Source organism: Megascapheus bottae, chromosome 14 (assembly GCF_031878675.1).
Source record: "Megascapheus bottae isolate mThoBot1 chromosome 14, mThoBot2.hap1, whole genome shotgun sequence".
NCBI lineage: Eukaryota > Metazoa > Chordata > Mammalia > Rodentia > Geomyidae > Megascapheus > Megascapheus bottae.
The window spans coordinates 43,790,166-43,805,608 of NC_143522.1; the positions used below are offsets into that span (position 1 = coordinate 43,790,166).

The 15,443-nt window shown below is 37.7% G+C and overlaps 1 protein-coding gene across 2 annotated transcripts in view; it reads right to left on the bottom strand.

Annotated features, from left to right (window-relative positions):
- The window catches only part of Ero1a (endoplasmic reticulum oxidoreductase 1 alpha), a 38,564-nt gene that overhangs the window by 9,289 nt on the left and 13,832 nt on the right, over positions 1–15,443 (bottom strand). Inside the window, exons 5-13 of one of the 2 annotated variants that reach the window (XM_090345113.1) lie at positions 14,204–14,277; positions 14,041–14,114; positions 10,444–10,564; positions 8,501–8,547; positions 5,988–5,999; positions 2,382–2,408; positions 2,181–2,273; positions 1,322–1,568; positions 620–689 (exon numbers count right to left, since the gene is read on the bottom strand). In XM_090345113.1, coding sequence (XP_090201239.1) covers positions 620–689; positions 1,322–1,568; positions 2,181–2,273; positions 2,382–2,408; positions 5,988–5,999; positions 8,501–8,547; positions 10,444–10,564; positions 14,041–14,114; positions 14,204–14,277 — 765 coding nt within the window. The remainder of the gene's footprint in view (positions 1–619; positions 690–1,321; positions 1,569–2,180; positions 2,274–2,381; positions 2,409–5,987; positions 6,000–8,500; positions 8,548–10,443; positions 10,565–14,040; positions 14,115–14,203; positions 14,278–15,443) is intronic. The other variant, XM_090345114.1, reaches the window with a different exon arrangement.

Consider the following 15,443-nt stretch of genomic DNA (forward strand, 5'->3'; position numbering starts at 1 on the left):
ATCACGTTGAGTGAGATAAACCAAGACCAAAGGAACAAAAGGCACATGGTCTCCTTGATATGTGAATATTAGATTCAAACAATACAAGAGCAATGATTAAATACTGGGGTACTCAAGGTTACTGACATGAACTTGGAGATATAACTATATAGACATAAAAATCTATGATGGGATATATACTCTATAGATATAATGTTACATAGATTGATATGTATCTGTGACATACAAATTCAGCTTACTTTTAATTTTGTTCTTAAATTTATGTGCCAGCAATTGCATATAGATTCCCTTCTTGAATACTTGTTTGTTAAACATGACATTTGAAATATGATGTAAAAAAATCAGTGTTAATCAAATATTTTAATTTAAAAAAAAAAAAAGAAGGGTCCAGGAATGTGGCCTACTGGTACAGTGCCTACCCAGCATACACCAAGCCCTGGGTTTGATTCCTTGGTACCACACAGTAAAAGCAAGATGTGATGTTGTGCCTCAAGTGGCAGAGTACCAGCCTTGATCAAAAGTGCTCAAGGATAGTGCCCAGGCCCTGACTTCAAGCCCCAGGACTGGCAAAAAAAAAAAAAAGAAAAGAAAAGAAAAAGGAAAAGAGAAAAACAATTACCTTTAGTTTATGTGCTTCTTTTTTATCTCCAGCAAAAAATGAATTCTCATCAAAATGCAAAGGGAATGACCTGCATTATGAAATAGAGAATATTAATTTTATGTATTATCAACATTGAAACTCTTACTATGTGATATTTTGTTAGCCTGTGATAAGTAGCATAATGAAAATGGAGCAGAAAACATAATATTCACTTTCAAGTATATTTATAAATATTCAAAGTCCTGCTAATGCAATATTTTACTGGTCAATAAAAATAATGTAATTAAGAGTAGAAAACAATAAAACCAACACTGACATAAATGAATTTTGATATTTGGAACTAAATGCTACCTAACTAAAGAGTATTAAGTCACCAGTACAATTAACTATGAAAATAGTACAAGTATTAAAGAGGGAAATAATAGATGTTAAAGCTAAAAATATGGTCTTTGTTGTACACAGGTCAAAACAAACAAGCAAAAAAACCCCTGAAAATTCTAGAAGACCACTGAGTAAATTTTTTTTTTCTTTTTGGCTATACTGTAGTTTGAATACAAAGCCATGAAATTGTTAAGCAGGCACTCTATTATTTGAGCCATACCACTAACCCCTAACTAATTTTTAAATAGTTTTCCTTTCTCTAGATATCTAAGGGTTTAATTTTAGATACCACTTTGGTACCCATATAGTAAAGTATACATTATAATATATATAATTTACTTGATTTCATGAAGTATTTCCAGAAGTAACATTTTGTTTTCTGCATCCTGAATTTTATTTCCAGTGAAGAGTTGAAAATCTGGGCGTTCAAAAAATGGTAACACTTTGGATAAAGCCCTTAATTCTATTAAGTAGAGAAAATACAAATTTTTAAGCCTTCTTGGGCCTTCTCCTTCAGTCAAAATTGCATCAAACCGCTGTTGGAATTCTGTAATGTTGTGACCCCATTTCTTCTCCAGCCATGTTTCTAGGGGGAAAAAAATAAACACTGAATTTTATAATTAAGTAATTTCATTTTTTATTACACTAGGTTATTTATATTTAGGGAAATTTCATTTTGTATCTTATAATAACCAAGAAAAAATTTCATGAGTAGTTAAGAATTCTATTTTAGTCAGATGTAATCCTGTAATCCTAGCTACTCAAGAGGCTGAGTTCTGGGGTTCACGTTTCAAAGCCAGCCTGGGCAAGAAAGTCTGTTAAACTCTTATCTCCAATAAACTACTCAAAAAAGCTGAAAGTGACTTAGTGGATCAAGTGGTAGCGTGCTGACCTTAAGCAAAAAGAAGCTCAGGTACACTGCCCAGGCCCAGAGTTCAAGTCCCAGGATCAGAAAAGAAAGAAAGGGGGAAAGGGTTGGGGGGGGGAAAGAGGGAGAAAGATGGGGGGGGGAACAGAGACAGAGACACGGGGGGGGGGCGGAGGGAGAGAGAAGAGGGAAGGAGAGGGAGAGGGAGGGAGGGACAGAGAAAATGACTTTTGACTTCCTAATATTCACACAGGTCTATCTTTTCCCATTCAGGTAAGTACCAAACAAATGTTAAAAATAAGTACGGGAAGGGAAATCAAGGTGACATACCTTGTAAGAGATATCTTGCACTCAAATGCACATTGATGCTTGCATGTAGGCCAGATATGAGTCTGTAGAATGCTCTTTTTTCTACACAGAGACCTAAAACAAGTCAATGAGTTGGAAATAAAATTTCATAGGTAAACCTTATAAACTTAAAATTAACTGCATAAAGTTAAAAGCGAAGATATGTAAATTAGTTTAAATTACCTTCTAACCAGCTGTAAAACGTGTTCTCTGAAATTAAAAGAAAAAGAATAACTGTAACCCCTCTGTATATCACCCTTATAATTTAAAAAAGAAAGAAAAAAAATAAGTCACAAGATAGTAAATAAATGCAAACAACATTTTTCATTTTTTGGGGGGGAGAGGGGTAGGCTTGAACTCTGGGCCTGGGCATCGGCCCTGAGCTATTCAGCTCAAGGATACCACCCTACCCCTGGAGTCACAGCATGCCACGTCCAGTTTTCTGGTGGTTAACGGGAGATAAGAGTCTCATGAACTTTACTGCCAGGTCTGGCTTTGAACCTCAATCCTCAGATTTCAGCCTCCTGAGTAGCTAGGATTACAGGTGTAAGCCTTTTCAAATGTTTAAAGCATGATGAAAACCCTGCCAAGGGGCTAGGAGCTGACTGTGGTAGAGTGCTTGCCGAGCATGCACAAAGACCCAAATTTGATTCCTTAGTACCACATAAATAGAAAAGCCAAAAATGGTGCTGTGGCTCAAGTGATAGAGCTCTAGCCTTGAGAAAGCCCCAAAACAGTGCCCAGGCCCTGATATCAATGCCTAGGACTGGAAAAAAAAAAAAAAAAAAAAAAACCTGCCAATGTCCTAAAGGCAGTTTATTCTAAAGGTCCAAAACATACCAATTTCTTCAAAGACAGAAAAGTTCTTGTTGTAGATTCAGTTAAGTACAACTCTATTACTCAGACTTGAGGCTTAAACATTGGCTGAGGTACTCTCAAACACATAATTTTGGGGATAAAGTATTTTTATAACATCAAAATATAAAATTTCAGCCAGAGATGTAGCTCAGCGGTAGAGCAACACCTAGTATATGCAAGGTCCTGGGTTCAAAAACCCTGCACTACAAAAAAAAAAGTTTCACAGTAAATCCATAAGAAATGATAAAACAGCTGGTACTAGTATATCTAGCTACTAAGAGAGCTGAGATCTGAGGATCACAGTTCAAAGCCAGCCTAGACAGGCAAATTTATGAGACTTTTACCTTTAATTAACCACCAAAAAGCTGGAGGTGACATTGTGGCTCAAGTAGTGGAATGTAAGCTTGGATCAAAAAAACCAAGCAAGTGCTCAAGGCCTTGACTTCAACCCCCAGTACTCACTCACACACAAGAAGGAAAATTACATAGTCTAGACGATACATTCTAAAATGGTACTGAAGGCATAACATTTATATATAGCAGTAATATTCATGCCATTCACTACTTCAAAGGAGTAATTTAGGGAAATGTTTAAAAGCAAATATTTATATTTATGATCACAAATATTATGCTTAAAACCTAATATTCTGCTTTCAAATATTACTACTAAAGTGCTAGGCACCAGTAACTGTAATGCTAGCTACTCAGGAAGCTAAGATCTAAGGACTGTGGTTCAAAGCCAGTCCAGGCAGGAAAGTCCATGCAACGCTTATCCTCCAATTAACTACCAAAACAACAAGTGGTGCTGTGGCTCAAGTGGTAGAGCTCTAGCCTTGAGAAAGCCTACAGACAGTTCTCAGGCCCTGAGTTCAAGCCCCAGGACTGGAAAAAAAAAAAGGCATGAAAATACTTATTTGAAAACTTCTTTAAAATTATGATATAAAAATTCATGTATACAGTCGCTGTAGAGATCGTGAGCATTATACTGTATAGAGTTTTTTCCTTTGCTGCTTCTCATAATAAAAATTAATGAAGCATAAAAATGAATGACAAAGAGAATAAGCAATAGCCAGCCATGGTGGCTCATTCCTCTAATTCTAGCTACTCAGGAGGCTGATATCTAAAAGATGGCAGTTCAAAACCAGCCCAGGCACTAAAGAATGTGAGACTCTTATCTCTAATTAACCATTAGAAAATGGGAAGTGGGGGGCCTGGAGTTTGGCCTACTGGTTAAAGTGCTTGCCTAGCATGCACGAAGACCCGGGTTCAATTCCTTGGTACCACATACATAGAAAAAAGCCAGAAGTGGTGCTGAAGCTCAAGTGGTAGAGCTCTGGTCTTGAGAAAGTCCAAGGACAGTGCTCAGGCCCTGAGCTCAAGCCCAGGACTGGCAAAAAAAAGAAAAAGAAAATGGGAAGTGGGGCTGAGGCTCAAAGGGTAGGGCAGTAGCCAACAGCAGAAGAGCTTAGGGATAGCACCCAGGCCCAGGGTTAAAGCCCCATGACCACCCCTCAAAAAAAAAAAAAGAGAATAAGCAATAAACTGGACTATGTAAAAAAACTTAAAATATCTATAAGTAAACTTTATAAAAGCAAAACACAAACAGCAAACTGGGTAAAATATATATTGCAAACACTGCAGAGGGATAATCTCCTAAGCATTATAAAAAGCTCATAAACTGAATAAAATACTAAAGGTGCTCATTTAAAGGGTTTAAACAAAATGAACATGAAAGAGGAGATTACAAGTGGTAATATCAGGCAAAAATTGTAGAATATTCCCACTAATGAAAATGGCAAATTAAAGTAAAAGATAAACCACATTTTACCTAACAAATTAGTAAAGACAAATGTTAATACTTTGTGCTGATGAAAAGCAGATAAAAACATCTGTATGCACATGTTATATATATACTTATATAAAGCATTAAAATATTAATAGAGAAACAATGTAAAGAAGGACTAGAGAATATGATCCCTGCAGTATGATTTGAATCCTAACACCTACAGATCATTTTAACCAAGTTGCTGGTGAGTGGTTTTGTCTTTGTTTTTGTATATGTGGAGGGGGTACTGTATTGGGACTTGAAATCAGTGCCTCTTTTTCTTGCTCAGCTTTCTCTCTCACTGCTAGTGCTCTACCACTTGATCCATAACTCCAACTCTGGGTTTTTGCTGGTTAACTGTAGATAAAGTCTCTTAGGTGTGTCTACCCATGCTGACTTCCACCACTGCTCCTCAGATCTCCATTTCCTGAGTAGCCAGGATTACTGGTATGAGACACTGGCCTCATAGCTTTTTAATGATATTTTATCTAGCATTTCACCAATTTGCAAGTCATCCTTATACAAAGACCACGCTAACCTCTGTATTGGCCCAGTTCCAGAATATGGCCCAGTTCCTAAGCAAGCATAGTAACCTGTCTCCTTATTTACATTTTAGGATTTTTCCCCTTCCGTTTTTGAGCATCAGTTAGGAAACTGGGGGACAATATCACTTGACACCTAGCTTCTCAATAACATTTGCACTTAAGTTTTATAATCCTATAAAAGGTGTTCTCTAATGCCTGAACTCGGTCAGTATCTTTTTTTTTTTTTAACAAGTCCTGGGGCTTGAACTCAGAGCCTGGGCACTGCCCTTGGACACTTTTTGCTCAAGGCTAGTGCTTGAGTGCTCCAACTTTTTCTGTGTATATGGCTCCAAGGAATCGAACCCAGGGCTTCATGCATGCTAGGCTACACTCCTGGCCCTGGGTCATTATCCTTTAACCTGTGCCTTCACCTCCAGAATTTTGGATAAAGAAATAAAAATTAGCTTCTCCTAAGTTTCAGAAAAGGTAGGAAGAAAAAAATCTAGTTGACATAATGAATAATATCCATTTAAATATATAATCATATTCCTATATATAAAACAATAAAGAAGTTGTACTTACCTTTACTTTTTCCTGAAAAACAAAACAAAATATTTATGATTATAAACTTCTTCCTAACTCCCCTTATGTAATGCTACCCTTTCATAACAATGGAAAGTTACTAATCATGGGTTTCTGCCCATCAGTTAATCCGTACACATAAAATGGGAAGGGGAGAGACAACTCTACCTCACAGTGATATGCACTGCACCTGATTTGACTCAATGATGTTATCTCCAGAAGCACGCATGAGCAGTCATTTCAATTCATGTAAGATTTAATGTGGGCTGACAGAAGGGAAAAACAAAACCCATCATCTGAGAATACTCTTAAATATCTTAGGGACTTGAGAGGCAGAACCTCTTTCCACATTTATTACCCCAAAGCTATATCATAATTCATGTTAGAGGTTTATGTTATTGCTTTGAAACCTCTAAACTCACACTGTAAGATTTAAACTTGGGAATAATTTCAAAGACTATAAAATTAAAATTATATATAATGTAGCAGTTTGCATGCAGCTGCTAATTTGCTACTGGAATAGTATGTTCCTTTTTCCATTTTTCTCTAAGGCCTTTAGTATTTGATTATAAAATATATATGCATTGCAAATGTTTTTTTTTAAGATGAACAACAACAAAAAAGGTCATCTGTAACTCCCTCTGCTCCTAGATAGACACCATTTAGGTTTTGGTAAAATCCTTTTCCCTTGTATAGAGGTAGAGATAAATTGTCTTTAATATATGTATATTATACATATTACGGGGACACCTGCTACCTTTCTTCAGTGTACTGTTGATCACTATTTAAATGAATACAAATTCACAGCAATACTTTGTGCATGAACTTAGGGCCTTCAGCTCTTGCTCAGCTTCACTGTTCACGGCTGGTACTCATTATATTTCAGCCCCATCTCGAATCCGGTATTCTGTGAGCTAACTGGAGCTAGTTTTCATAGATTTTTCTGCCTCAGCTGGCTTCCAACTAAGGTCTTTGGAGCTCAAGCTCTTGAGTAGCTAGAATTACGGGTTTGAGTCACCAACACAACAACAATATTTATTGTGGCTATACTCTACCATGTGACTACACATCATCTAACCCGTTCCTTCATGATAAACATTCAGGCTGTTCCCAATTACAGAAGAGAGCAGTTTGTCAACCAAATAATAATGTAAGTTTGTAGCAAAGATCACTTACCCATGCATTTACACTTCAATACTAGATCAGGGGCCAGGAATTTGACCTAGTGGTAAAGTGCTTACCTAGCATGCACGAAGACCCAGGTTTGATTCTTTAGTACCACATACATAGAAAAGCCAGAAGTGGTGCTGTGGCTCAAGTGGTAGAGCTCTAGCCTTGAGAAAGCCTAAGGACAGTGTTCAGGCCCTGAGTTCATGCCCTAAGGACTGGCAAACAACAACAACAACTAAATCACTAGCCTCCACTGAGTAATCACACGTAATGCTGTAAAAATCCAAAGCCTTGTTTAAAGATGTTCATTTTTGCTGGGCATAGTGGCTCATGCCTGCCAGCTTTGCTCCTTGGAAGCCTGAGATCTACAAGAGCAGCCTGGGCATATATAATCAGGGGAGCCCATTCCAATCTTTCTTTTTTTTTTTTTTTGAAATGGGCATAGTATTGCATACCTGTCATCTTAGATACACAGTAAACAAAAATAGGAGGATCGGGGCCGGGAGTTTGGCCCAGTGGTAGAGTGCTTGCCTAGCATGCACGAAGACCCAGGTTCGATTCCTTGGTACCACATACATAGAAAAAGCCGGAAGTGGTGCTAAGGCTCAAGTGGTAGAGCTCTAGCCTTGAGAAAAATCCAAGGACAGTGCTCAGGCCCTGAGCTTAAGCCCAGGACTGGCAAAAAAAAAAAAAAAAAAAAAATAGGAGGATCATGGTCCAGACCAGCCAGGGCCTAAACATCAATAAAGTAAAATGTTATCTGAAAAACAACTGAAACATAAAAGGGATAATATGTACCAACTGATAAAACTGTTGATGTGGGGCCGGGAGTTTGGCCTAGTGGTAGAGTGCTTGCCAAGCATGCACGAAGACCCGGGTTCGATTCCTCGGTACCACATACATAGAAAAAAGCCAGACGTGGTGCTGAGGCTCAAGTGGTAGAGCTCTAGCCTTGAGAAAGTCCAAGGACAGTGCTCAGGCCCTGAGCTCAAGCCCAGGACTGGCAAAAAAAAAAAAAAAAAAAAAACTGTTGATGTGCTTTTAGCAAATGTGTAAGGTTTTCATTTTTATTGTTTATTTGAAAGGATGAGCTCATACAGTCAATAGATATAAATTGCTTCCTATAAAATGAGGGGATTACATCATGCCAGCTAAATCCTGCAAATCTATCTTTTTTAGATTAGGAAAGAACTTTTTTTTTTTTCAATGTTGTGGTTTGAATTCAGCAGCCACATAGAACAGTGGCTATTTCGCCTCAGCTTGCCATTTGTCTTGCCTTCCTCTTCTTCCTTCTAACTGAAGTTCACTGATAAGCAATATAGCAGTGCAAATAAATAACTCACCTTGACTGGTAGCCAAAGGATTTAAGGGCCTTTTAATTGTCTGTGGCCTAAGAACAAAGACACTGGGTTATAATTTTAACTTCTCTAAGGCAGTTTCCTCAAGCTACCAATATAAACCAATTTGTAGTTCACCAAGTAAAATAGTCAGAGTAAACTACATGCCTTACAAAATCTAGCAGGTGGACAATGGAATCACCTTCAAATACATTATAAGCAATTCTGTTTACAACGCATACTTCTGTTTTGAAATAAATGAATTATAAACTTGTGGCATTTGGGGAAATGTTATTCAAAGTAGTAACATAAATGCAAGCTGGGCGCCAATGTCTCAAACCCGTAATCCTAACTTCTCAGGAGGCTGAGATCTGAGGATGACTGACCAAAGCCAGTTCCAGGAGGAAAGTCTGTGAAACTCTTTATCTACAATCAACTACCAAAAAAGCCAGAAGTAGAGCTGTGACTCAATTGGTAAAGTGCTAGCTGTAAGCAAAAAAAGCTAGGGCCAGAAGCATAGCCCAGTGATAAAAGTATTCCCTAGCATGCACAAGGCCCTAGGTTCAACTCCTCAGTACCACATACTCAGAAAAAGCCAGAAGAGGCATTGTGGCTCAAGCGGCAGAGCACTAGCCTTGCACAAAAGTGTCCAAGGACAGTGCCCAGGTCCTGAGTTCAAGCCCCAGGACTGGCAAAAAAAAAAAAAAGCTTAAGGATAATACCTAGACCATGAGTTCAAGACCGAGGAGTGGCCACACAAACACACACACAAAATGCCATCAATATGTGGGAAACAAAATCGTAAACTGAAAGACATGTCACTTCCAAACTACATGTCATATAATCTTCTGAATTATAAATATATAATATATATACATTACTCATTTGATTAAAAAAGAATTTGATTAGAAAGAATAAATGTTACCAATTAGTTATAATTATTTAACTAAAGTATCCCCGAAAGTTATAAAAATATTTAATTTTCCCTAATTGCTTTAGAGAAATTATTGGCCGTTATTTGTTTCAGTAATGATAACTCCTGATGTTTCCTCATTACAGTAGCCAGCAGGGTATTTCTTAATTACTTCTTCAAATAAAGGTAGAAAAAGTTTTAGTCAAACACTTCTCCAAGTCACCAATATGTTTTCATATATTGTATTTATGTATAGGTACATTTGTGTATGGTACCAACATATACTCCTAATTGAAGGACAAATAAAAAATATCCAATACAAGCATTAAAATTAAACAGCAGAAAATTGAGAGTAGACTATTTCTTACTGAAGTGGGGCCAGGAGTTTGGCCTAGTGGTAGAGTGCTTGCCTAGCATGCACGAAAACCCGGGTTCAATTCCTTGGTACCACATACTTGGAAAAAGCCAGAAGTGATGCTGAGGCTCAAGTGGTAGAGTTCTAGCCTTCAGAAAAATCCAAGGACAGTGCTCAGGCCCTGAGCTGAAGCCCAGGACTGGCAAAAAGAAAAAAGAAAAAAAAAAAAAAAAGAATATTTCTTACTAAAGTAACAAATGCATCTATTTGCCCTCTGGATATCAAACTGGTTACAATTCAAATACAAGATTTTATTACTTTTATTTTGGATAGTACTAGGGTTTGAGCTCAGAACTTCACAATTTCTAGACAGGACACAAGTGCTCTGCTGCTGAATGATGCCTCAACCTCTTTTTTTCTTTTTTGCCAGTGCTGGGGCTTGAACTCAGGGCCTGAGCATTGTCCTTGGGTTTTCTCAAGGCTAGGGCTCTCCCACTTGAGCCTCAGCACCACTTCTGGCTTTTTTCAAATTTGTGTCTGTGCATGTTAGGCAAGCACTGTACCACTAGGCCAAACTCCCAGCCAAAATTTGCAATTTTAAATCATTGTGATTTTGTTTAATTGTCTGTAAGGACAAAGCACCACCTATTACAGAATATCTAAAAAGACAGCAATACATACTTAAAACAATTTTCTTCATAGATGACATTCCATATCTTCCAAGCATCTGGTCCCTTGTAACCTGTGTAGCGCTCAGGATTGAGGAGCAAATCCACATATTCAGCATCAGGGGACTGTATGTCTATAAAATAAAATGTGGCATGAATCTTTCTCACATAAATTTACCTAGAACTACACAAGTAAACAAGCTCATTGCTATTGGTTTTAAGTCACCACAACAAAGCAATGGATCAAGCATTTTGACATAATGTTGGGGGAGGGTTCTGGGGACTGAACTCAGGGACTTTGAACTATTGCTACGCAGACACATTATCACATTAGCCACATCCCCAACTTAAAGTACTTTTCTGAAAAAAGTAAAAGAGAGAAATAAACTGTACAGACTGATCACAAGAGAATCCTGATATTAGAAATAAGAAGCCTGTAATTCATTTCTCACAAATGACCTCACAATGATACAACATACATTTCCCTCCATGTGAATACAGTCCTTCATCAGTAACTGAGATAAATGACAAAACAAGTATCATGTACCACTTGTCACCCAATACTTTCATCTGAGATGACCAGCATAAGGACCCACTACCAAGCTGTCCTAAAAATATAGTACCAGCTCACACCTAAACCTAGCTACTGAGGAGGCTGTGATCTGAGGATCATAGTTCAAAGCCAGCCTAGGCAGGAAAGTCCATAAGATTCTTGTCTCCAATAAGCCATCCCAAAATTGGAAGTGGAGCTATGGGTCAAAGTGGTAGAGTGCTAGCCTTGAGCAAAAGAGCTCAGGGAGTTAAAGCTCCAAGACCAAAAAAAAAAAAAGATACAGTACCAATCATGTAAAAGCTACAGGCATTTGACTTTGTGCTATTGCTATATATAAAAGGAAAAACTGGAAGCAACCTAAATGCCTAACACAGTGAATTAATTAGAAGCATGGACACTGGAAACAGAATGCCGAGGCTGGCATCCAGATCCTACTACCTATTCATAATTTTTCTATTAAAACTTCAAAACAACCAAAAAAATAGCCCCTAGTGCCCCCAAGTGGCTCTGGAAAATTAGTTTATTATACAATAATATGTATCTACATTTGATAATATTAACCAATAAATAATGAGGAAGTAGCAAAAGGAGACTCAAAGGAATCAAAGGAGGTAAGCCAACTAAGTACAAAGGTTCTCATGAGAGTCTCCACAAGAGACTGGATTATAACTCAGCGGTACAGCACTTTCTTGTCTATCATGTATAAGTCTCTGGGTTTGATCCTCAGCACTTAAAAAAAAATTCCAGCTTGCTCTCAACAGTGTTTACTTTTTATTATTAAGGAAAAAAAGACAAAAAAAAACTGAGCTGTTATTTTTATTCCAGTCTACATGGCATTATGCTTCTAGAAGCAGCACAATGACAGGATATAAAAAAAAAAATAACTAGGCCTACTATAGAAGTAGCAACTAGTAGTGCTAGAAATCAACAAGAAAGAGATGAAACAGTCTTTTGGGAACTTTGAAAATACAAAATAGTTTCTAGGCAGCAATAATAGTTAATACCAATAATTTAAACTGAGACCATAGGAGTAGGAGTGAATTCAGTGATAGAGGACTTGCTTGGCATTCATCACCACCAGAAAAAGAAGAGGGAAGGGAAGGGAAGGGGAGGAGAAAGTCAGAAGCAGAGAAAAAGACAGCAAAAGAGAGAAAGAGAAAAGGAAACAACCCCCTACACACAGACATTTTTGCAGTAAAGCACATGAATCTTCACACTAAATGAATCTGTGCTAAACATAAGGAGGAGATGTTCATTTTCAGCATTTGCCCTGATTTTGTATATTGAAATTAGGCATTAAATATACATATATGCCTGCACATGGCCATGTTTTCTATTAAGGAAAGCTTTTCTGCTCTTTTTTTTTCTCAAAAAAAATTAAACATTAAAAATAAGCAAAACAGGGGCCGGGAGTTTGGCCTAGTGGTAGAGTGCTTGCCTACCATGCACGAATACCCAGGTTCGATTCCTTGGTACCACATACATAGAAAAAAGCCAGAAGTAGTGCTGAGGCTCAAGAGGTAGAGCTCTAGCCTTGAGAAAGCCCAAGGACAGTGCTCAGGCCCTGAGCTCAAGCCCAGGACTGGCAAAAAAAAAAAAAAAAGCAAAATAAGTGCTTTCTTTTCTTCCTTTTCTCTTTTACTTACAATGGAAATGGTCTATATCATTATTTTCACTGAGTTTTTTAAAAATCTTTATCCCCTACAAAGAGCTATAGAATTGATAATCACAAGTCAATTTGATTTGAATGTGCTCAGCCAATTAAGAGACCAACAATGTAATTTAGAACAGGAAGAATCATAGAAGCTATGATTTGACTAAAAAGAGTTCTAGTAGGTTCTATCTGATTAGATTTGAACACAAGAATGCTGGATTAGCATTAGAGATCACAGTGGTGATTTCATGGTTATGTATTCATTTCTCCAAAAGGAACAACAGATAACCATGAAAGAAAATATGTAACATTGGAACAGCAATATAAATAATAGGTTTTGCCAGGTGTGGTAGCTCACGCCTGTAATTCCTAGCTATTCCTCGATCTGAGGATCAAGGTTCAAAGCCAGCCTGGGCACTAAAAAGTCTGTGAAACTCTTATCTCCAGGTAACCACCAGAAAAATAGAAGTAGAGCTGTGGCTTAAGTGGTAGAATGGTAGCCTTGAGCAGAAGAGCTCAGGGACAATGAGCAGGCTGAGTTCAAGTCCCACGACTAACAAAAATAATAATAATTAATAAATAAATAGGTTTTGTAATAAGCAAAATGCATGTTTACCTTACAAAAAATTGCAGAGGGTGGCTCATACCTGTAATCCTAGCTATGCAGGAGGCTCAGATCAGGGTTCAAAGCCAGCCTGGGCAGGAAAATCCATAAGACACTTATCTCTAACCACCAAAATGTCAGAAATGGATCTGTGGCTCAAGGAGTAGCTGCTAGCTCTGAGTAAAAAAGCTCAGGGACAGTGCCAAAACCATGAGTTCAAGTCCCAGGACCAGCAAATCAAAAAATAATAATTTATTATTATAGCTACTAGATACAAAAACTATAAAACTTATGGGGTGAATTTAATTCAGTTTTTTTGGGAATTTGTTTTTGTGATAAAAACATCACACTATTTCCCAATTAAACCATAATTTAGTATAGTGTAAGTGGCATTAACAATGATATGTAACTATTGACATTTTTCATTTCTAAAACCATTCCGTGACCCAAAACAGAACTCTATAATCATCATTTAAAAGTTAACGCCCGAGCCAAGCAACAAGGGCTCATGCCTATAATCCTAGCTATTCAGGAGATTGAGCCCTGAACACGAGGTTCAAAGCAAGCCTATGCAGAAAAGTCTGTACCATTTTTATCTCCAATTAACCACAAAGAAAGCCAGAAGAAATAGATATATATGACCGAAGTGGTAGAACACCAGACTTGAACAAAAAGCTCAGGGACAGCACCAGGCTCTGAGTTTAAGCTCCAGTACCAGCAATCAATCAATCAATTACTCAATAAATTCAGAAGAATGTTTTCTTCGTTATAATTCTAAATATACAGAAAAGTATTGTACCATCAGCCTCACAAAAGTTGTCTGAAGAGTCATCATGCTTGGTCCACTGAAGAACAGCCTTCTGCGTTTCCTCACTTCAAACAAAGAGAACAGTGTTATTCCTTCCCGAATGCGTGGCACCAAAGAAACAGTACTGCTTCATACTGCTCAAAACAAACCATACCTCAGCGACTCATCCACTGCCCCAAGTCGCTCTGCTTGCTCACATTCTTCAAGGAAGTTGGCTTCTTCAGAGTACTAAAACAAAAAGGGGAGCAAATAGAACACAACTTATTACACTTAAAAACTTATTACACAAATGGAGAAGTCAGCTGAGGCCTTCTGTATATGTGCTGTCATCACCCTGGCCTCTAAACTTAAAAATAAGCTCTCATGAGTTGGAGATTTAGCTCAGTGGAATAGCACTTGGCCTCATCTGGTAAGTGCAAGGTTCTGACTTCAGTCCTCAGCTTTTCGGGCGCTTAGATGAATAAAGAAGCTCTCATATTCTGCTAGGAGATAGAAATTAAAAGGTGTGGCCTTTTGGTTTTGTTGGAGAACAGTTTACTATTATGCTCACAAAACAGACTACAGTTCTTAAAAAAAAATTCATAAAGTGTTCATGAGGAAAGTTTTTGGAAGGAAGTCACGAGGCGAATAAGACACATTGTCCAAATGACAGAGGGTGTTCATTTTCCCTTCCACGAAGGAAGTGGTTGTCAGTACAGCCAGGTAACTTGTATCGAAGGTTCAATTTGTTCCATGATTCTAAGAATCATGGAATCTTACGTAGTCTCACAAAAACTACTCCAACAGCTTTAGGCATTATCTAAATACATTCCTAAGTAGCCATGTTTCTTCTCCTGTTTAGAGCATTTTATATATGTGTAAAAACGCAACCAGATCACGTGCTGCTGGACCATGCTTCTGAATCCTAGCTACTCCCAAGGCTGGAATTTGAAGGTCAGGGTTCAAAGCCAGCCCAGACAGGAAAAGTTCAGGAGATTCTTATCTTCAATTAACCACCAAAATGCCAGAAGAATGCTCAAATAGTAGAGACCCAGCTTTGAGCAAAAAAAAAAAGCTAACAGATAGCACCTAGTCCCTAGTTAAGTTCACGTATCAACACACACACTCCAAAAAAAAAAAAAGTAAAATTTGTTTTAAAATACATCTAAGGATGGGGCCAGGAGTTTGGCCTACTAGTAGAGTGCTTGCCTAGCATGCACATCAGATACAGATGAAGCAAAATCAAATTAACCATAATCTAATAACAGCTGTGTGTGAAAAGCCGATGTATTTGGATTTTTCTCTACTTCTACTTATTTTTATATTTCTTGCAATAAAAGGTTAAAGAAGAATTAAGTATAAATAACTTGTGAGGGATTTCACCATAAGGCAAGAAGAGAAAGGGAGCAATAAAT